At 49.6% G+C, this 20198-nt stretch overlaps 1 protein-coding gene across 1 annotated transcript in view; it reads left to right on the forward strand.

Annotated features, from left to right (window-relative positions):
- The window catches only part of EXO1 (exonuclease 1), a 373191-nt gene that overhangs the window by 38973 nt on the left and 314020 nt on the right, over nt 1-20198 (forward strand). Inside the window, exon 2 of the mRNA XM_069608142.1 lies at nt 13402-13574. Within this exon, the coding sequence (XP_069464243.1) occupies nt 13414-13574 (161 nt within the window). The 5' untranslated portion in view covers nt 13402-13413. The remainder of the gene's footprint in view (nt 1-13401; nt 13575-20198) is intronic.

Raw genomic sequence — 20198 nt, forward strand, 5'->3', positions numbered from 1 at the left:
CTTGGCAGGCAGGGAGCGCTGATAATGGGACCTATGCGTGCCCCAAGGAAGGATCTCACCACGCTAGCATTATTGTGTGTAGGGGAGACGTGGTTGGGAGAACCTGGATGTGCCCATTACATGACGGTAATGTTCTGGGGTCGTGGCAATGGGCAGATGGCTGGCTACCTCTGCCCCGCCAATGTAGGAGGCTCTGTGTCAGGGAGCGGCTGCTCGGCTCCCCAATTCTGAATTGACTGTCTAGGAGTGCCGTGGATGGACACCGATGTTCTGGTACTGTGGCAATGGGCAGTTGGCTGGCTGTCGGGGAGCGGCTGCTCGGCTCCCCGATGCTGAAGTAACTGTCTGGGACTGCCGTGGATGGTCCCCAATGTTCTGGTGTTGTGGCAATGGGCAGATGACTGGCGACCCCAGCACCGCCGATGGAGGAAGCTCTGTGTCGGGGAGCGGCTCCCCGATGCTGGAGTGACTGTCAGGGAGTGCCATGAATGGTCTTCGAGGGCTTAATGGGTTCCGTCACAATCTGTTCCCGCACCGCCCCCTCGGCGCGGAACGGAGTCTCCCCCCAACAGGCACACCGGACACCCGGCTCGTAGATCGGGGGCCCTCCGGAGGGACAATCGCCAAGTGCGTTGATCACGCACTGTCTCCAGGATATGGATCAGCGCCGTTCCTCAATATGTAAGCGGGGCGCGTGTGTCGTGGAGGAGGTGCTCCCGCTGAGATGATCCCCAAGTGCTGCCGGTCCAGTTACCTCGGTGTGTGCCAGCCGCACACTGACTCCTCGCTGCGTGGCAGCGTCGGCCCGAGGCCGTTGTCCAGGATGCTCGGGCCGTGGGGGGAGGGGCACCCCCGGTTCCAAATGGCATTCTTGTGGGCTCCGGCAGCCAGCCCGCGGGTACGCCCTGTAGCCCTAGGAAGGGAACATCCGCAGGAGATACGCGGGGCCAGCCCGGCTCCGGTGTCGCTGGCTCTCTGCGCTGATATGTGCCTCGGGTCTGTCAGCACGAAACGGCCGCCATCTTGTGCTTCCCGCTCGGGGAGGAGGGGGAGCCGGGCCGGATCGCGGCAGAGGCTTCTCGGGCTCCGATTTTTGTCGGGGTAAGAAGGAAAGCGCAGCTCCTCGCCTCGGTCGCTGGCAGATCGCAGTGTGGATGGTGTATATGGGCTAGAAGCACCCAGAAAAGGATCAGACTGCTGTGGCTTAGCCGGAGCTCAGGGAACCTGCGTCCTCACTCCTTGGACATCAGGCCACTCCCCCCGGTAAAAAACAGTGAAAACTGCCAATGAATGAATGAACGTCGTACCGCCTCAAACCTGTGATTGGTAACCCTGACTAAGGTCGCCTGAAGGAAAACGCCTGAACTATTTTAAGTCTCCCTCTTCAAGGAGCCTAGGTGGTTGCTGCTTTAAGATACCCAATGATGTAATGAAAGGGTTTTTTGCTTTCAGACACTCGGGCCGCACTTATCTGTCTGTGATCTGATGTTCCTCTATGTATGTCTATCTGTTGCTATCCCTTCTCTCGTCCTACTCCAACCACCGTCCCTCCTCACTCTCCTTGACAATTCCTCCTCCTTCCCTCTGTTTCTCTATTATCTACCACCACCACTCTCCAATCTTACTCCTTGCTTCTCCATCTCCCTCTCCCCCCTCCACACTACCACTACTCTCCCCCTTATACTCTACACTCATGCTCTCACCTCTCCATGGCATTCCTGCCCTTGCCTCTCCACTCTATACTTGCTACTGCTCCTCATTTCACCAGCATCTTTTACCACAGTCCCCCGACTTGTTTCAATTCCCCAGTCACCTTTTTCATTTGTCCCTCCTCGCTATCACTTACTACCCCTGTGTATACATGCGCAATAAGCTCATGTGCTAATTTCTGACAGGCTGCTGTTTGGGAAAGGCTTTCTGTCTGGAAATAGAGTTCGCTCAAAGTGGACATCATTTCTTTAAACTATAGGTAAAAAGGCCTATCTTTCACTATTACAAAGGTATCACCCTTCCTATCTAAATCAAATAAAGGGGCTTGTCTGTTAGGAAGCCCACAACTAACTGTCCTCCATCCCAAACCTAACTGTTCCTTGCCCTACCACTAATGTGAATAGCTCAAAAGGGGCTAAAAGAATGGCTCTTCTCTTGGTCATTGCTCTTCTTGCCTTCCTTCCAGCAGCTCTCTCTTTCAAATATCATGGGGTTGTTGATACTCAAATTTAGAATATTTGATTCTTTCAGTTATCTTCCCTTATAGTCTCTTGATACCAAATATTTGTGGGTTTTGTAATTTCTTTGTGACAGTTTTCCTTGGAATACTTTCTCATCCTCGTGGCTTTAGTCTCATAGTGTCTATATTCTTGAGGGTTAATCTTTCTTGGGTTTTGTATGACTTCATAAACTTTGGTTTTCCCTCTCTTGATTTCTTGGTACTGGATTGTCTCTTTTCTTATTCTGTTCCCTTAGCAATCTCTTTTCACAATACTTGTTACACTTATTTGCAGTGGGGTTTCTCCTCTCCTTAAGGCTCTGTACCTGGGGGTTTCTCCCTTCCAAGGGTTTTTGCGTCCAATTTTTAGAGGTTTCCCATACAGCATTATTCGTCACACATTGAATTGACTTCATATAACTCCAGTTTTGCTCCTTTAATGGTTGACTTTCATGCTTGTGATTGTGCAAAAATGTTCTTATTCTCATACGTTGACCTTGCAGCTGTCTACCCACCTTTCCTGTTCTCCCTGGAACCTCTTAAAATGCAAGGGAACTGTGCGGGGCTTGGCATGCAGTCGGGTCTTGTGTTTCTATGATTCTTCTTCTCTGCGTTCTTGGCTCCTCTGCAGGGTGACGCTGTCTATAGACGTGGTAAGTGGGGAGCTTGTAGCACTCCCTCCTCGGGCGGTCTCTGTGTCATTAGCTGTGCCCTTCGCCCACCATGATACAGTTGTGGTCACGCCACCACCTCGTACGGAACTTGGCTTCCCGTTCGAGCAACTGTTCTCCCGTTGCAGGATTCCTCTGCTCACCAGTGTCTCAATTCGGTGTTCCTCACTGGTCCAAAAGCCGCAGGCTCTGTAATCTCGTCCGGATTTCCGCCCACGTTATGCTCTCTCTTCTCTCAAGAGACACTCTTCTCAGTTATGCACACATCTCTTTTTAAAGAGACATATCCTTTTCTTTGTATGGTTGGTTTGTTCCCATTTTGTTTGAAGCCAAATATAAGAATGACAGATTAGTTTTCATAGCTGGCAGTACCATATAGGAGATATATTGGACCTAGTGGGGGTTCCTTATTGGAGTGGGAGTCCTTGCCCCCAAAGGGGGGGGGGGCTCACTCCCATTCAGGTCCCACTCGCCCATACCCCTAGGGAGTGTCTTGAGGAGCAGGCTCACCTCCCTAGCCTCAAAGGGGGTGGCTCCCCCTTAGGGAGAAGGGACGAATACCCACTATTCGTTACAGAACCTATATAGAAAGACCATGAGGTGACAAGGAGGGTGATGTAGTCAAGTACCACATTGCTGACTGTTAGCACATATCTGAGAATGTGCTAATTCCCTTCTACCTTAGAGGCCCCCAGTTCTTTTTGCTGGACTTTAGGACTTTAAATTTCTAACCTGGACAGAGTGAGACTTTTTCCCACTCGCTCGTATTTTTCTGTGATTTGGACTCAGTGTTTCTTTTGACTTTGGAGTCTGACAAACTCCATACGCATCATCTTTACATTGTGACACGCAGCACCTTCAGTGCAGTGGCACAGGGAAGTCTCTTAGATTTCCCAAAGTTTTAAATACCTTCTCTTGGTGAAACTACTGTTTCCAAGAGCAGTGAAGTGAAATTGACTTTACTTGCATTTGTAACTTTCTAGACCCAGCACACGCTATTTTACAATAGGGTGCTGGAGGGGTTACTTAGTATTCCCTTTGTCTAGCTTCTCATGTAACATTTTTGTTATCCTTTCTACATCTAATTGCTGGTAGCAGTGGTTTACCTTTTCCTACCATTGTGTGTTTCTACCATGGGCTGCAATTGCAGCTGCAGTAAGACAACCATGGGCGCCCATTTAGTCAAAATGGCCTAGTTTATTTATTTATTTTTTTCCCGCCATTTCTTGTTGGAAAGGTCCTTCTTGAGATTTACTCTGTGCGCCAAACCGGGTTTGGTCCCTTTGTTCGTTTTTATTTGGCGGGATCCACGAGTGAAGCCTGCCTCTGGCTCCAGCGTGTCTAGCAGGGCAGGAAGCGAGGGAGGTGCCCGAAATTCCCTGTGCTTAGTCTCCTTGGTTACAGGAATGCACTAAATGGTGATTGGCTGTATTGCTGTCCTCTGAGGACAGCCACCCTGCCGTGTGATTGACAGCTAGGCTGTGACTGAATGGGAGAAGCCTGCAAAAAAAGGGTAAGGCTTTTTGCTTGCAAGGCAGAGTCGACCACTGGATGAAGGAATCCGAAGAAGAACTTGGAAGAGACGCCTGCTGCAACTCCTGGACTGTTGGTTGGTGAAGCCCTGCTGCTGTGCTGAAGCTCCGAATTTGCCTCGACTAGAGAAGACCTGCAAAGGACGTCTTCTCCCTGTGGGTTGGTGGGACCAATCGACCTCAAGACGAGCTCATCTGGAAATCCTCTCGGAGCTGGCTGTACTTCCATTGCTGCAGAATCGAGTGAGTGTCTGTCTTAAGTCTGCCCCGAGCTCCAGGAAAGATCCTCCGAACGCCCAGGAAGCAGGAGTGACCAAGCCGTACCCACCTCAACAGAGTGCTGGACCCCAGATGCGAGGTGTCCGAGAACCGCAGTGTTGCTATTTGCTAGAGACACGAGGATCTGAAACCGGGAAGTGCAGCTGATCTGAAGTTTGCCCATTGCTGCCGCCGACCTTCACTTGGTAGTGCAGGAATCCCCAGACGTCCCCCCTCTTGTCCCCACGACTGAGGCCCAGGAACAGGATCTGCATACCTACACAGGAACGGAAGCCAGCTGGAACCAGTTTCTTCTAACCAAAGGTACTGTAAAACTAAGGGGACTTACCTCTTGTTGTATAGCCTTGCTTGTTCTCAGTTGAGACTTGTCTTGGTTGCTTTTGAAGAGTTGCTTGCAGATTTGCCCCTCACAAGCCTCCCAACTTGTGGACCTACAGTGATTCTATTTTTCTACAAAGACTTCTAAAACATTGTGCAAGACTTTTACTTACCTGCAAGAAGTGCTTCAGTTCACCTAGGCTTTGCTTAATTGACATTGGCTGGCCTGGCTCCCTGAAAGACTCTTAACTCTGACTTAGTGTCTTGCCTTTTCTCCAGGAAAGGGTTAATTTACTTTGCATTGGAAGGTTAAAAAGTACTTACCTGCTTCAGAATATTTGTTTTAACCTTTAAGTCACCTCAGGGTATAGGAAACATCTGTGTGCCATCCCAAATGGGTACTTGCTGATTTAGAGAAACAAAGTGTTTTTTTTCAAGTGTATTTGTGTGTTACTGATATATTTCTCCCTTCTGAAGAAGGCTTATTGAACTGACTGTTTATTTGAATACTTGTCATTGTAAATCTCTGTGTAAAAACCCTACTGCTCACATTGACCCCTCTTCAGATCAGCCTGGCTGCTCAGCCACACTAACAACCTGTGTAGTACAGACTTCTACCAAAGGTTGGGTTCCTGTTGCCAGGTGATCAAGGTTGCTGTAGTCTCCCAAAGAGTGCAGCACATAATCTTGCCTAACACTGATTTTGGAGTCCGAAGCTTTATCCTATTCCGAGTTTTCCTACTCGTCCAAACTGGTTTATCTCTGTTGTTCAGTTCCTGCATCGGCCAAATGTTTGGTTTTCTCAAATGGGCAACTGGAACCTTTCCATGTTTCTACCTTTCTCACCTGTCCCTGTTTTTATTTTATTTTTTAAATTTGTATGATTTTTTAACATAGATATTGGACATACAGGTGGGTGCATGTTATATTCACATGGTTATATTAGAGAAACAATTTTGTTCCACCTGAAGAACATTTTAACATCATATACGTGTCCCCCCCTATTGGCAGGATGTTTTAAACCCTTACCCCCCTCCCTTCCACCCCTTGGCAGTGTTCATAAAACTTGCAGGTCTTGGCGTTTGTTGTAGCAATTTGTGACGGGCGGCGTGACATTCGGTGCTGGTCATCGCTTGAGTTAAGAATGCTTAAGTTTATTAAGTTTGTGACGGGCATGTTGAACTGGCGGCGCCTCCTGTGACACTCTGTTCGTGCAGGGGCTGAGTGTTTCCTAACTTCCTTGATGCGTCGGATCGCTTTTTTCTGAATCGGCAATGTAGTGAGTGGCAAAGTCGGACCAGGCCTCTTCGTGCCGTGCAGCCTTATCGTGGAGGGATGCCGTAATCTTTTCCATTGTGTAAATGTTTGTTGCGATCTGTATCCAGTCTTTTTTAACTGGAAGGCATGGAGACTTCCATTTGATGACCAGCCCGCTCTGGCAGCTAATAGTAGGGGGGATGCCAGTCCTTTACTCTAATCAGTTCATCGTCCTCTTCTTCAAGACCAAAGAGGATCAGAAGGGGGAGACGGTACTCTTTCTAACTCTTTCTATGCCATCTAACCATTTGATCCATCCCAGGACTTCTTGCCAATAAATTCGAACCTTGGGGCAGTCCCACCACATGTGCCAATAGTCGGCATCCATGCCGCATTCCCGCCAGCACTCTGATCTGGAGGACTGAAACATTTTGGAAAGCCTGCGTGGGTCATACTGCCACCTATGGAGTAGCTTTATTGCATGCAACTTATACTGGGCTGCAATTGATATTCTGGATGGTGTTTCACAAATTCTGTCCCAAGCCTGCTGATCGAATTCCCTGCCGAAATCTTTTTCCCATCTCACTTTCAGGCGAGTACTTGAGGTTTGTTCCTTACAGATCAGAGCGCTGTACATGCGTGCTATAAGGCCTTTATTTGTGTTGGTCATGTCCAAAATTGTCTCGAAAGGCGTGAGTTCTCTTTGTGTTTTAGCTTTCCATTCCCTCTTGGATAATACACCTTTCAATCGCAGGTACAAGAAGATCGGAAACGGATGTAGTTGACGAGCTTCCTCTAGTTCTGTGATTGTGATGAATTTCCCGTTTCGCCACAACTGGCCGACTCTTTCAAGACCAGCATCGAACCAAGCTTGATATCTGGCGTGTTCAGGGATTTCCTCTCTGATCCCAGGGGACCAGAGGTGGCTCAGAGGAGAGGGCCATGTTGTAACTCCGGACAGTCCCTTCCTTCCATATATTCCACAGCGTCCCAAGTATTGGGTGGTTGCACAATCTTTTTATCAGTTTCGATCTGGAGACCCATAACAACTCTGCGAGAGTAGTGGGGGTCAAATTATCATTGTCCAACTGAACCCATTGCAGGTCCCTTCTGTTACGCAGGTGCGGGGAACAGGATTCTAAGTTATGTCGTCTGATAATATCGCTCTATGTCCGGGAGGCCCACTCCCCCCTGCTCCTTCGGTAGTATCAGGGTTTCATAGGGCATCCTGGGATTTTTCCCCATTCTATAGGAATTCTAATATGGCCTTTTTAACTTGTTTGAAAAATTGGTCCGGGATTGTGATGGGCAGGACCTGGAAGGGGTATAGAAGGCGTGGGAGGCTCACCATCTTGATAGCAATTAAACGTCCCATCCAGGAGATTGTAAGTGATTTCCATTTTATGAGATCCGCTTTAAGGGTGTCGAGGAGTTGGGGAAAGTTTGCTTCATTCAGGTTTTTGAGTTCTCTTGTTAGGTTGATCCCCCAAGTATCTCAGTGTTGGGCCACCAATGACTAGTCCTAGGTGCTTGAGGTCTATTTGATGGTCTGGGGAGGGTTCGTGGAGCGGGAAGAGGATGGATTTGGTTTTGTTTATTTTAAAACCTGAGAGTGTGCCGTATTCTTCTATCTGGCGGATCGCTCGGGGGATTGATGACATCGGATTTAGTACGTGAAGCAGGATGTCGTCTGCGTACAAGGCCAGCTTATACTCTCTGCCGTTTACTCGCATTCCCTCCACGGCGGCATGTGCACAAAGCAGAGAATTGCCGAGAGGGGACAACCTTGTCTTGTTCCTCTACTGAGGGGGAACTAGCGGGAGTATTGGGAGTTCACTACTACAGAAGCACGTGGAGAGGTGTAAACGGCTTTGATCCCTAGTCGGATGGTGGGGCCAAGGCCAATTTTCTTTCATGTGGCCTCGAGGAAGTGCCATTCAACTCGGATGCTTTTTCGGCATCGATCGAAAATAATGCAGGCGTGTTGGGCATCTTTTTGGCCTCGTGTATGAGGTGGAGGGTCTTCTAGAATCAGCGCCTTGCCTTTCAAGGATGAAACCCACTTGGTCGTTATGAATTATAGCTGGCATGTGTGACTCAAGCCGCGCGGTGAGGACTCTCGTATAAATCTTGGCATCAATGTTTAGGAGGGAAATTGGGCAGTAGGAAGCGCACAGTTCTGGGTCCTTGCCTTCCTTGGGTATGACGGTTATTAGTGCTTCTGAGAAGGATTCGGGCGCCACGCCTGATTGGAGGATGTTATTGAAGAGCTCGATCATGAATGGGAGGAGGGCGTCCTTAAAAGTCTTGTAAAATCCTGCTGTGTAGCCATTGTTTCCGGGGTCTTTCCCTACAGGGAATCTTTTGATCGCCTCTTCAATCTCCTCTCCTGTGATAGGGGTGTCTATGGCTTGTGCTACATCCAGGGGGAGGGTCGGGAGTGACACTTTGTTAATATATTTGGTGATCGCCTCTGGGTGTGGGGCGGCATCTGAGGTGTATAGCTTCTTGTAAAAGTCAGCAAAGACTTCAGGGATATTGGGAGAACGGTGTCCGTGAGGTGTTCCTTCATTGCGTATCGTTGGGACCCATCGCTCTTTGCGTGGCCCTGACTCTTGCGGCAAGTAAGACACCTGCCTTATCTCCACATTCATATTGTTTTTGCTTAAGACATTGGAGTTTGTGCACAATGCTGCCAGTTTCTAGTTGCCGCAATTCCTCCCTCTTGCTGTTGGCTTGGTCCATTTTTTTGTAGCCTATCGGGGCCTGAGGATTGGGCGATGAAGTCAAGTTGGGAGATTTCTTTTCGGAGCCTGTTTTCTATGAGTTGGCGTTATCTTTTCTTAGCGGCTCCCTCTTTGATGAGCAGTCCTCTTCAGGTGGCTTTACCTGCCTCCCACACTGTGTTTACAGAAGTTTCACCTGTATTATTTTATTCAAAGTATTGGGTGATGTCCTGCTCAAGTTAATCCCGAACGATCGGGTCTTTAAAGAGGGATTAGTTTCATCGCCATTTAGAGCTCTTTTGGGGGAGAGCCATCCGGTCGACAGTGACTAAGACCATGTCGTGGTCCGACCATGTTACGGGAGATATGCTGGATTCGACCATTCCCTCGGTGAGTTCAGGGGTGAGATATATGTAGTCCATTCTGGTGAACGTTGCGTGCGGTGTAGAGTAGAAGGTGAAAGCTGTTTGATTCGGGTTCATGTATCTCCATGCGCCCTTGAGGTTGTAGGCGTCCATGTCCGTGACTTGTGAGCGACCGGGGCCAGATGGTGGGGCTGCAAGTGGGTTACCTGCCTGTCTATCAAGATCTGGGTCCATCCACGAGTTCAGGTCGCCTCCCAGGATCACCTCTCCCCCCGCTTCAGTCATAACTTTGGGGACTGTTTGTTGTAGGAACCTGGACTGTCCAGTGTTGGGTGCATATATGGACGCGAGTGTGATGATGGTGCCTTGTATTTTGCTTACCAGAACCAGCGCTCTTCCACTTACATCAGCCCAGGTTTTTAAGTGTTCGAACCGGATCGCTTTGTTGACTAAGATGCCAACTCCAGCTTTCTTGAGAGGGCCTGAGCCCCAGTATTTGGAGCTTGATTTGGTGTATAGAACTTTCCTCTCGTCTCCTTTGGTGTATCGGGTTTCTTGTAAAAACAGTACGTCCAGCTTCGCCCTCTTGAACTTTCTGTATACTAGCAATCTTTTGGTGGGAGAATTTAGCCCTTTGACGCTCAGCGTGCCAATTTTGAGTGTGCCATGCCTGTCACTTGGATTGTCATGTCCGTAGATCATTGGTGTGCCCTTTGGATTCGCTCATCATGTTGTGTCGCCCGTCGCGAGAAGTCGCAGCAGTGGAAGTAACCTGATAACTGCCTCCAACAAACTGAGGCTGTAAAATATTTGGCCTTCCCTCCCTTCCAAGGTATTAAATATAATACCCGTTGCCCTCAGTCTCGTCTCTTCGTTCTTCGCTTTTTCTATGAGGGTCTGCATTGTGGATCGATGGCGTCCGAGTTGGACTGGATGTATACAGCCGGTCTACTGTCGGACCACCGAAGGGGGTCGTAACCGCATGACCCTGACTACAACTATTATCGTTATAACGTTTTATGCCCTGCCCCCCTTCATTCAAACATTGTAATTAACAACATTATGGTAAACACCAACTTTAACTATAAAATGGCATATGTGGTGATGCATGCGGTTTCCGGGTTCATCGTCCACTGGCTGCTCGTCCCTGCCGCCCGGGCAGCGGACACACCCTGAATCTGGTCCAGCAGCCAGGGTGTGCCGAGTTCTGCAATGTAAATACGTCCTCCTAAAATAATTTCGAGGTGGACTTCGCCGGGATACGGGACTTAAATGAGACGTGTCATTTGTTACTGTCTGGTGTGTCATTGGGTCGTCTGTACTTTCTGGATCCCTTGACTCTCTTCCTTCTCGGGCCCTGGAGCTCCCAGCCCAGTCTGTCCTGCACATGGCCCTCTTGTGCTCCACCCCTCGGTCCTGTCCCAAGGAGGTCTGCAATGCATTCTCGAATTTCTTCTTCGGAGCGGAGCAGGATCTTTCTGCTTCCGTATTCGAACTTAAGGGAGAAAGGCTATCCCCACCTATCTTGTGCCTTGGTCTTTAAGCCATTTCGTTAAGGGGCTACAAAGGCGTCTCAGGGCCAAGGTGAGTGAGGACAGATACCGATCGATGGTGATCTGAGCACCCCGAGGGTGAGGGAGCCCCCGGCTCTGGCTTTCGCGAGTATCCGTGTTCTGTCCTGATATCTGTGGAATCTGGCAAGGACGGACCTCGGGCCACCTGGTCGGCCGCCGGCTCTGTGTATCCTCTCGGTTTTGAGTTCATCAATGTCCTTGTCCGCTGTTAGGATTTTGATGATTTTGTGTATTGTTTGTTTGAAGTCCTCTTCTGTTTCCCCCCTCATGCTCTGGAATCCCAAAAAACCGTAGGTTATTCCTTCTTTCTTTGTTTTCTAAATTGTCTATTTTAAGACGGATTTCATCTTCCCTCTTCTCTATGGTGCGCATCCTGCGGTCTAGTTGGGCTTCCAGAGTGTCTATCAAGGCTTGATTGTTCTCGATGCCCTCCAGCCTCTCCTCAATGTTGTCCACTCTCTGGGTCATTTTGTCAATTTTGCCGCCAAGGTTAGCGCCCATGTTTCAGATTTCACTCAAGAGGACAGCGATGTCCCCCTTGGTGGCTGCGTCCCCTGTCTCCGAGGCTTCAAGTGACATTATGGGTCTTGGCTTTGCTTCCGGAGGTAAGGGGGTATATGCGTATTTGTCCAATTTGCTCTTAGTGTTCATCTGGTACTGGTGTGCGAGGAGGCACACGCCCCGGGAGTGGGGGCCCTACCCTCTGCATTGTCATGTTGTATAGTTCTAGAAGTATCTACTGGGACGCTGTGCAGGGCGTACTGCGGACCGGGGGTCCATGGGTGGGAGGAGCCACACGCCCTGATTCCAGGGGCCCTACCCTCCGTTCCAGCTGGCTTCTGTCTGTGGGACTGATACGATGCCAAGGGTGCTTCAGTGTTGGTGTGGGCCCGAGTGTACGTACTGAAGGGGTTGCGTGGGGCAGGACCCTTAACAGGGCGCCTTGGCTTGAGTTAAAGTTCAGGTGGAGACACAGTTGCCTGTTCCGTTTCCCTTCGTCGCTGGCCCGCCTGTCCGGGTCTTAACAGGGCGAGAGGCCGGCGGTTGTACAGAGGAGGGCACACGTCCCAAAGGTGGGGGCCCAACCCTCTGCGTTGCCTTTGGTGCAGGCACAAGCTCCTTGCCTTATGTGCTGTGGTCCTGGTGATAGACTCAGCAGGGAGACCGTAGAAAGTTCTTCAGGTGCTTGCCCTAGGTTCAGGACTGCCTGTTTTGATGCTGTGGTTGGGGGGAGGGGGCAGGGTCTAGACTTGGTATAGGGCGCTCTCAGGGAAAATGCGTATTGCTGCCCTCCGAGGGGAGCCAGGCGGTTGTTGGTTCTCTTGTGGCGGCGCCTGGGGGAAGTTGTGACTCGGCAGGGGGTATCTAGCGTGACAGCGTCACCGAGTTGGGCTCTGCTCCCTTGTAGAGGAAAGGGGCGCGCAGCCCTAGGCGTGTTGTAGGGTGCTTATGATTGGGGGCGGGCTGAAGGCACCTGGGGTTATATGTGGTATAGATTTGGGCTTGGGTTGGAGTTGTACCAGGTGCAGGAGCTGCGACAGGGTCTACGGCTACAGCCGTGTGTTGGAATCCTAGCACCCACTACGCCCCCAGCGCAGTTTCCCTTTGGGCCCACAGGGCCTTCTAGGGCCGGGGTGTGGACAGGAACCAATCCTTGTGTGCCCTTTCCCCAGGGACCGTACTTTCTAGTGTGGCTTGATGGGTGGTGCGGTCAGCTATGGGCGTCTGGTCCGGTCCTCCGGTGGGGCGGGGGCGCTCCTCCCCCGCGACCAGAACACCTCCACCCGACTTCGGATCCCCACCTGTCCCTGTTTAATTACTGTCTAGTCCTTTATACTGGCCCCTGTGTTGACCAGCATTAAATATTCCCCCTCCCCAATACCCCCCCAAATTTGGTTGAGGTATAATCTGCTAATTCCTAGTTAATTGTCTAAACAAAACTAACAGGCTTTAAAGACAACCATATTATGTCACTTCTTTTTTCAGTAAACCTCTCTAGTTGCACAACACAGTTGGGTGTATTCCTCTGCGTTTATCTCTACTCCCGACCCCTTGTAGACAAAATGAGGCCAACATTTGTGTATGCTAGACTTGTACATATTCAGAGCCTGGCTGTTCTCATGCATCTAATTTTCCATAACTGCTCATAAAACATGATACTTTGAGATTTGCAACATGTATCGTTTTAAATTGCAGTTGCTGAATTTGCTGAATGGGTGTTTAGAGTTTCTTGTGTTTATCTTGTGTTTTTTTTCTCCAATACTTGACTTAGTTTATTTTAACTTTTACTTCATTTTACGCAAGCCTCTGTTTTAGCAAAACATATGTAGAATCAAATCTGGTTGACAGCAATTTCCAACCAATTGTTTTTTCGTTGTAAAATAATGCTCTTCAAAGTGCCCGCTTACTTATGAACATATTTCTTTTTCATGCTTTTATTTTAATTTTATTCCCTCGTCTTCTAACACAGCACTGTATAGAAATGGGAATACAAGGCTTGCTGCAGTTCCTCAAGGAGGCATCTGAACCCATCCATGTTAAGAAGTTCAAAGGACAGACTGTGGCTGTGGATACGTACTGCTGGATTCACAAGGGAGCATTTGCATGTGCTGAGAAACTGGCCAAAGGAGAACCTACGGATCAGTAAGTTATTCCTGGAAATTGTCTGCTTATCATATTACCCTGTTGTGGAGAATCTGAAAATTGGAGATATGCTTTGTTGCGGTTTGACTCAAACGAGAAATGAAAGTCAATTTTGAAATCCAGTTTTTCTGTGCGAGCTGTCTTTTTATATTTATTGCTGTAGAATGTGTGTCAAGGCAAACCTTGTTCAGCTTCTCTTACTACCATACTCCAGTTTTCAAATGCTCAATAAAGCCACTACCCAAGAGACATTTAATAAGCAGCTTTTTATTGCTTTTTTACACCCCCATGGGTTTAAAAAACATTTTGAAAGTGCTTTAGTTTGCAAAGTAGATTTACTGCGGGCACTGTCATGTGTGAGGATGACAAGGAGGATCAACACGACAAACACACTCTTCAGGTTACTTGATATTTTCTTTTATATAACATGGTTACCAAATGGATATTGCATAACACAGTAAACACTTCCCCAATTTCCCTGAATAATGTCTCACTTCGGATACTTTCTTTCCCCAAATATGTCTGGATAGAAAAGGCAATCTAGATTCAAACAATTATTCTGGGCTGATTGCAGAGATGGGTAATGGATTTGAATCTAATGTAGTTTATTTCGCTTGCCTTCAAGAGGAAGTGATGTACACGTTCTGTAGAAAAATTTAGCCGAGGGTTCCTTCAAACAAGCCGTTGCACAGTTTGGGAACCTCAACATTCATTCAACATTTTGTCTGCTTACATTAGAATGAAGTGAAAGAATCCTATAGGAAGATTCATAGGAAACATGAAGGCAAAGCACATGGAACAAAATCAGCAAACCAGTAGTCCTAATCTGCACCACAGTGAACAAAGTTATAAAAACTACCACTACAATAAACAAACAGGGACATTCCTCCAGATAAGGTGCGTATTGTGCTTTTTTACGCATTTAATTATGGCCAATGCGGATGATTTCATTTTCTACTGTGTACGCTTTATTTATTCATAAAAAAAACATACTTTTCACCACTAGATGGCACTGTAGCGTTTCTTTTGTCATTAGCAGCATAGCCTTTCTTGATATATGATCGTTTATTTTATATAGCGCCTATACACAATGTGTTTCAAAGCGCTTCAAGGCAAGGGAGGGAACAAGGGAAAATACAACCACATTCTTCCAGGCCATGAACAGTAAGGATGTGAAATTAACTGTTGCACTCGGCCTGACGACATTTCAGATAGTGCAAGAGCTAAGACATAGATAAGGAAGGGAGGGGGAGAGTGGGAAGGAAATGGAAACAGATAGGTGACTACCGTACTAGGCCTGATGACATTTCTGGTAGAGCCGGAGAAAAACAAAAGGTGAGGGAGAGGGGTGAAGAAAGGGAGGGGAGGAACAAAACAAGCGACTATCATACTAGGCCTGACAACATTTCAGATAGTGCTGGAGGGGTGGTGGGGAGGAAAAAACAGTAATGATAGGGTGGAGGAAACAGACGAGATAGCTATCATATTAGGTCCTGGGACAATTCTGATAGAGTAAGTGCATAGAAGAAAGTAAGGGGAGGAGATAGGAAAAGGGAGAAGGGAAAGGAGGAGAGAAAAGAGATTAAGCAGTCAACAAGAGTGGAGAAGCAAGCGTGGAGAGCGAATACAATAGCAGAAGTCAGTAGTAACACATAATGTTGCAAGCCAGGATACAAGATGAAGATGGGAACAGCATGATTCAGGGTCACCATGAGTACAAGATGCAAAGGAAGACCAGCATGAGAGTTGAGAAAGAGTGACGCACCGTGAATGAATGAAGTCCATAAAAGTCAAATCCAGCATTGGCCACAAGACGGTGATGGAGAAGGAAGGCACCAGGTGGGCGGGGCTTGCTAAGTGGTGAAAAAGAGCAGCAGGCAGGAAGGTACCAGGTGGGTGCATGATGGCAAATTTCCAATTGAAAGACCACAAGTCCCCTTGCAAAACTCTAGTTTTCAGACACGGAACAGCCAGACATGTGAAAGCATATATATATAGAGATAGATTGGGTCATGCTGGAGCAGGTCACTACTTATAATTATCCGGGCCTATGTTTTGCTGAGAATGGCTTGTGGTGTGATCAAGTTTCCAAATCCACCACAACTTTGATTAAATATAGCTGGATGTTAGGAAATTCTATTAATTGCATGTTAAGGGAGCTCTGAATCCCGTTTTTGAATGATATAGGCTAAAGGCCATACCTGCAGAAGTGTATGGCGCAGAGATTGGGGGCTTTACAAAGTCAGTAATACTAGGAGTGGCAGAAAACCCATTTTTAAAATCAATAATGGTGCAACCGAACAGTGCCCCGAATGCCGCACTGCACCTAGAACGGGATGTGTGCCCTATTGAGTACTAAATAGCTGTCAAACCTCTGTTTCTTTGGGCTCGCGTCTGCACAGCACCCAGGCTACATATGTTCAAAGAACTATTGACAAACTTTTTATTGTTGGAAGGTAGCCGTTCAATCCCATGGCTGATGCACATTAAACTTTGGTGTAGATCTCTGGGTCTTGACCAGTATTGGGACCAGCCCTCAAGCATGAATTCTGCCTGCAAGAAAGTGATCAAAATGACATTCAGAACGAATCGCAGAAGAGCTATGGTGGCAGCTTGCACAAAGCCCTCCTGCGACCAGCAGTATCTGCAGGTCAAGGATTCCTTTCTTTATGAATGTTCGTCATCACACCCAGCCTTGCTGGTTCATTATTATACGATCTGAGAACAGGGACCCTGCGAGTGGCCCATTTTATTGGAAACTGTAGCAATCCAAATCATCCTGAATGCTTGACCTGTGGGGCCTCAAGAGACTGTTTCTCACTTTATGCTGTTCTATCCCAGATACAGTGACCTTAGAGCTAAGTATCTCATGCCAATTTTCAGATTAAAAGGTGTTTGTGGGGTGACTGAGGCATTGGAAAATTGTGAGAAGAGTAAAGACCTTAACACATTACACTTCAAGGGAATTGGGTCCTCCGACGTATTCCATATCTATGACCGTCATCACCACAGCTGTGCTGCTTCGGAAAATCTTTCTGCATCTATGACGTCGATACGCCGTCCTCGAGGACCTCCTCCAACGGCCGACGTCACCAGATGTTATAAGTAGGACGCACGACGCCCATAGCCTCAGTTTTGTTTTTTCCGCGAACGTGTTCGCTTCGGAGATCTCGGCACGCCTCGACTCTTTGGAGTTTCTGTTCTTTCTCGGTTCTTGGAACCTGTTCGTATTGTGAAGTATATTCTTCGTGAAGATGTCTACCTCTTCTTCAACCCCGCGTCCGGGCTTCAAGAAGTGTGGGGACTGTGGGTCCAAGATGCCTGCCTCTGGTGCCTCGGGGAGGCCCACGATACGGATGATTGTGTCGACTGCCATTCGCTTATGTCCAAGGCCTTGCGGGAACGTAAGAAGAAGCTGTCGGTCGGTAAGGTGTCCCAAGCCCCGGAAGGCGAGGTCCGAGGGGCGACTCTCCGCATTGTAGTCGTAAGTCTAGGGGGGTCTCGGTCCCGGAGTGGGACTCCCGGAAGTGCCGTCATTGGTCGCCTTCCCGGTCCTCATCCGAGGACTCCACCCGTCGGCAGGTTTCTTATCCCACCAAGCGTTTCTCTCTGGAGGAGTGGGCTTCCTTCGGGAAGAACATGTTGGCGATTTTTGAATTGCAGGGCTCCGGTCCGTCCGCGCCTCCGAGAGAGGTTGGTCGGTACCATACTGGAGACACTGCTCGTACGCCTTCGGGCTCGGGTGGTCGGCAGGATTCGCGGGAGAGATCCCGCTCGGACAAGGGTAATCGTCCCAGTCATGCCCGTTCCAGGTCCCGGTCCTCGACGCGCTCGAGCCCGTGTGCACCTGTGCAGTCTTCAAAGAAGACGTCGACGCCAAGGTCGTCGACGGACTCTCTCAAGGTTCCGCCTCCGAGGAAGTCGTCGACGCCATCGGCACCGAGGATGTCGAAGGACACGCTCGGGGCTCCGCCCTCGAGGCCTGTGTCGAAGCCGTCGAAGTTGTCTGCGCCGCGCTCAACGTCGACACCGTTTTGCTAGACGCCCTCAACGCCTTTCGTGGCTGTGGTGTCGGAGGTACCCCGTGGCACGGGGGAACCCCCCAGAAAGGCTCTGGCCAAGGCAAAACATGTCTTTCTCCCCTATTCAATGCCCACTTTCCAGCCTATGGATTATATTTCTGAGGTGGAAGAGTGTTCTGAAGATGGGTTGGTTCTGGACGCAGTACCAGATGAGATTCTTTCTGGTCATAGCCAGATTGAGGACCTGGGTCAGTCACTGCATGACGCCAGTGGTCTGGACACCTCTTCGGAGGTGGAGTTCTGTAGGCCTGAGCCTGGCACCCATGCCGAGTCATCGTACTGGCGCCTTATGTCGAGGGTCACAGACTACTTGGGGTGGTCGGCGCCCCCAGTTGATTTTGTGCAGGATGACCTTATGGATATCCTCGATCAAGGTCCACCCACTGACCCGGTACTGCCATTCCATATGGCTCTGGAAAGCAGGGTGGCAGCAGCATTGACTGCTCCGGAGAGTCTCCCGGCAGTGGGCAAGTCTTTGCTGCAAAAATACCGCCCAGCCAGTAGTGACCCCTGCTACTTGACCACGCACCCCACTCCAGAGAGTTTGGTGGTGCAGGTGGCTAATGCCCCAGCTAAGCAGGCGTCGTATCCTACCATCCCTCCTGATGCGGATGTCAAGCGTTTTGATGGCTGGGCGAAGAAAGTGTTCTTCTGGGGGTATGGACCTTCAGGCAGCCAACTCCGTATGTGCCTTGTCTCGTTTCACGCACACTCTTTGGAACTGTATTGGCTTAGCGTCTGAACATATTCCCGAAGGGGACGAACGGGATGGTTTTCTTGCTATTATTCAGGATGGCAAGGATGCCATGTGCGAGTCCGTTCAGTCGGGTTTGGACATGGCAGACTGTGTCAGCCGGTCCATCGCGGCTATCACCGTGATACGCAGGTTTGCGTGGTTGAGGAAGTCAGGGTTTGCTCCTGATGTGCAAGCCAGGCTCCTTAACATGCCCTTCGATGGTGAACATCTTTTTGGCAGTAAGGCTGACGAGAGCCTTGAGAGGTTGCAGACCTCCAAAGCTGCAGCGAAGTCGTTGGGCGCTGCAGTCCGCCAACCTCCGCCTTTTCGTCCTAAGGGACAGCAATGGAGGCGGAGTTCCTTTTGTTATTACTCATCCTTTAGTAAAGCGAGTGCAGCTGCAAGTCAAAGGGGCCACCGTAAGAGTGCCAGAGGTGGAAAACCAGGTACTCTAGGTGCCAAGGACCGCTCGGGCTGTGCCTCTTTGCCCTCAGGCAACGCCGCAGCCGCTTCAGCTTATTCATGAGGCTATGTCCCATGGTTCAACTGTTGGGGGGGGAGACTGCCGCAGCATCTTGCAGAGTGGCGTGCCATTACTGCAGATGTGTGGGTTCTGGAGATCATAACCCACGGCTACCTTCTTCCCTTCCGGCAGAGGCCTCAAGACAATCCACTGGGGAATCTCTCTTTCAAGAGTCTGGATCCGCTCCTTGCGCAGGAAATTCAATCCCTGCTGGAGAAAGGCGCCATAGAACTGGTGCTTGTAGCGGAGAGGAACAAGGGATGGGGAGACCCATCATGGACTTGCGCGGTTTGAACAAACTCCTCAGGAAGGACAAGTTCAAGATGGTTACTCTCTCTCAAGTCCTCCAGGCCCTTCAACTTCAGGACTGGTTGGCGTCTCTCGACCTTGAGGACGCTTATTTTCATGTGCCGATACATCCCAAGCACAAGAAGTACCTGAGGTTCGCGGTTGGCGACTCGCACTTTCAGTTCCGGGTCCTGCCGTTCGGATTGACCTCTGCCCGAGGGTCTTCACCAAGCTCATGGTAGTGGTGGCAGCGCACCTCAGGAAAGGGGGGATTCACGTCTACCCCTACCTGGATGATTGGTTGATCAGGGCGCGCTCTCCCGAGAAAGTCCTGGATCATCTCATCAGTCAACTGCCACTCCCTCCACAAGCTGGGCTTCTCTCTCAACTTAAAGAAGTCCTATTTGACACCAACTCAGAGGCTCCAGTACATCGGAGCAGTGCTCGACACGTCCCTGGGGCAGTGTTTTCCTCCCCAGGTGAGGGCTCATCACATTCAGCAGATGGTGCACAAATTTTGAGATTGCTCGGCCTCATGGCATCCTGCATTCTTCTGGTGCCAGAGGCCAGGTTGCGGATGAGATCTTTGCAATGGGCACTCAAGCTCCAGTGGTCTCAATCCTCCGGCAGGTTGTCGGACCCTGTTCAGGAGCCGTCCTTGGTCGCCCAGGACCTTCTGTGGTGGGGCGTCGAAGACAATCTGATGAAGGGGGCTCCATTTTGGCTACCCTGGCCTGAGGTGACGATCGTGATGGACGCATCCCTCCCGGGATTGGGAGCTCATGCCAACGAGTTGACAGTCAGCGGTCGTTGGTCTCCGTCAGAGTCCAGACTCCATATCAATCTGTTGGAGCTGAGGGCCGTCAGGCTAGCCCTGAAGGCTTTTCTGCCGACTGTGCGAGGGAAGAATGTCCTGATCCTGACGGACAACAAGGTGGCCATGCGCTACCTCAACAAAAAGGGGGGGGGGGGGCAGGGTCAGTTCCCCTGTGCAC

This window comes from Ambystoma mexicanum, chromosome 4q (genome assembly GCF_040938575.1).
Source record: "Ambystoma mexicanum isolate Mex_15411 chromosome 4q, UKY_AmexF1_1, whole genome shotgun sequence".
Lineage (NCBI taxonomy): Eukaryota > Metazoa > Chordata > Amphibia > Caudata > Ambystomatidae > Ambystoma > Ambystoma mexicanum.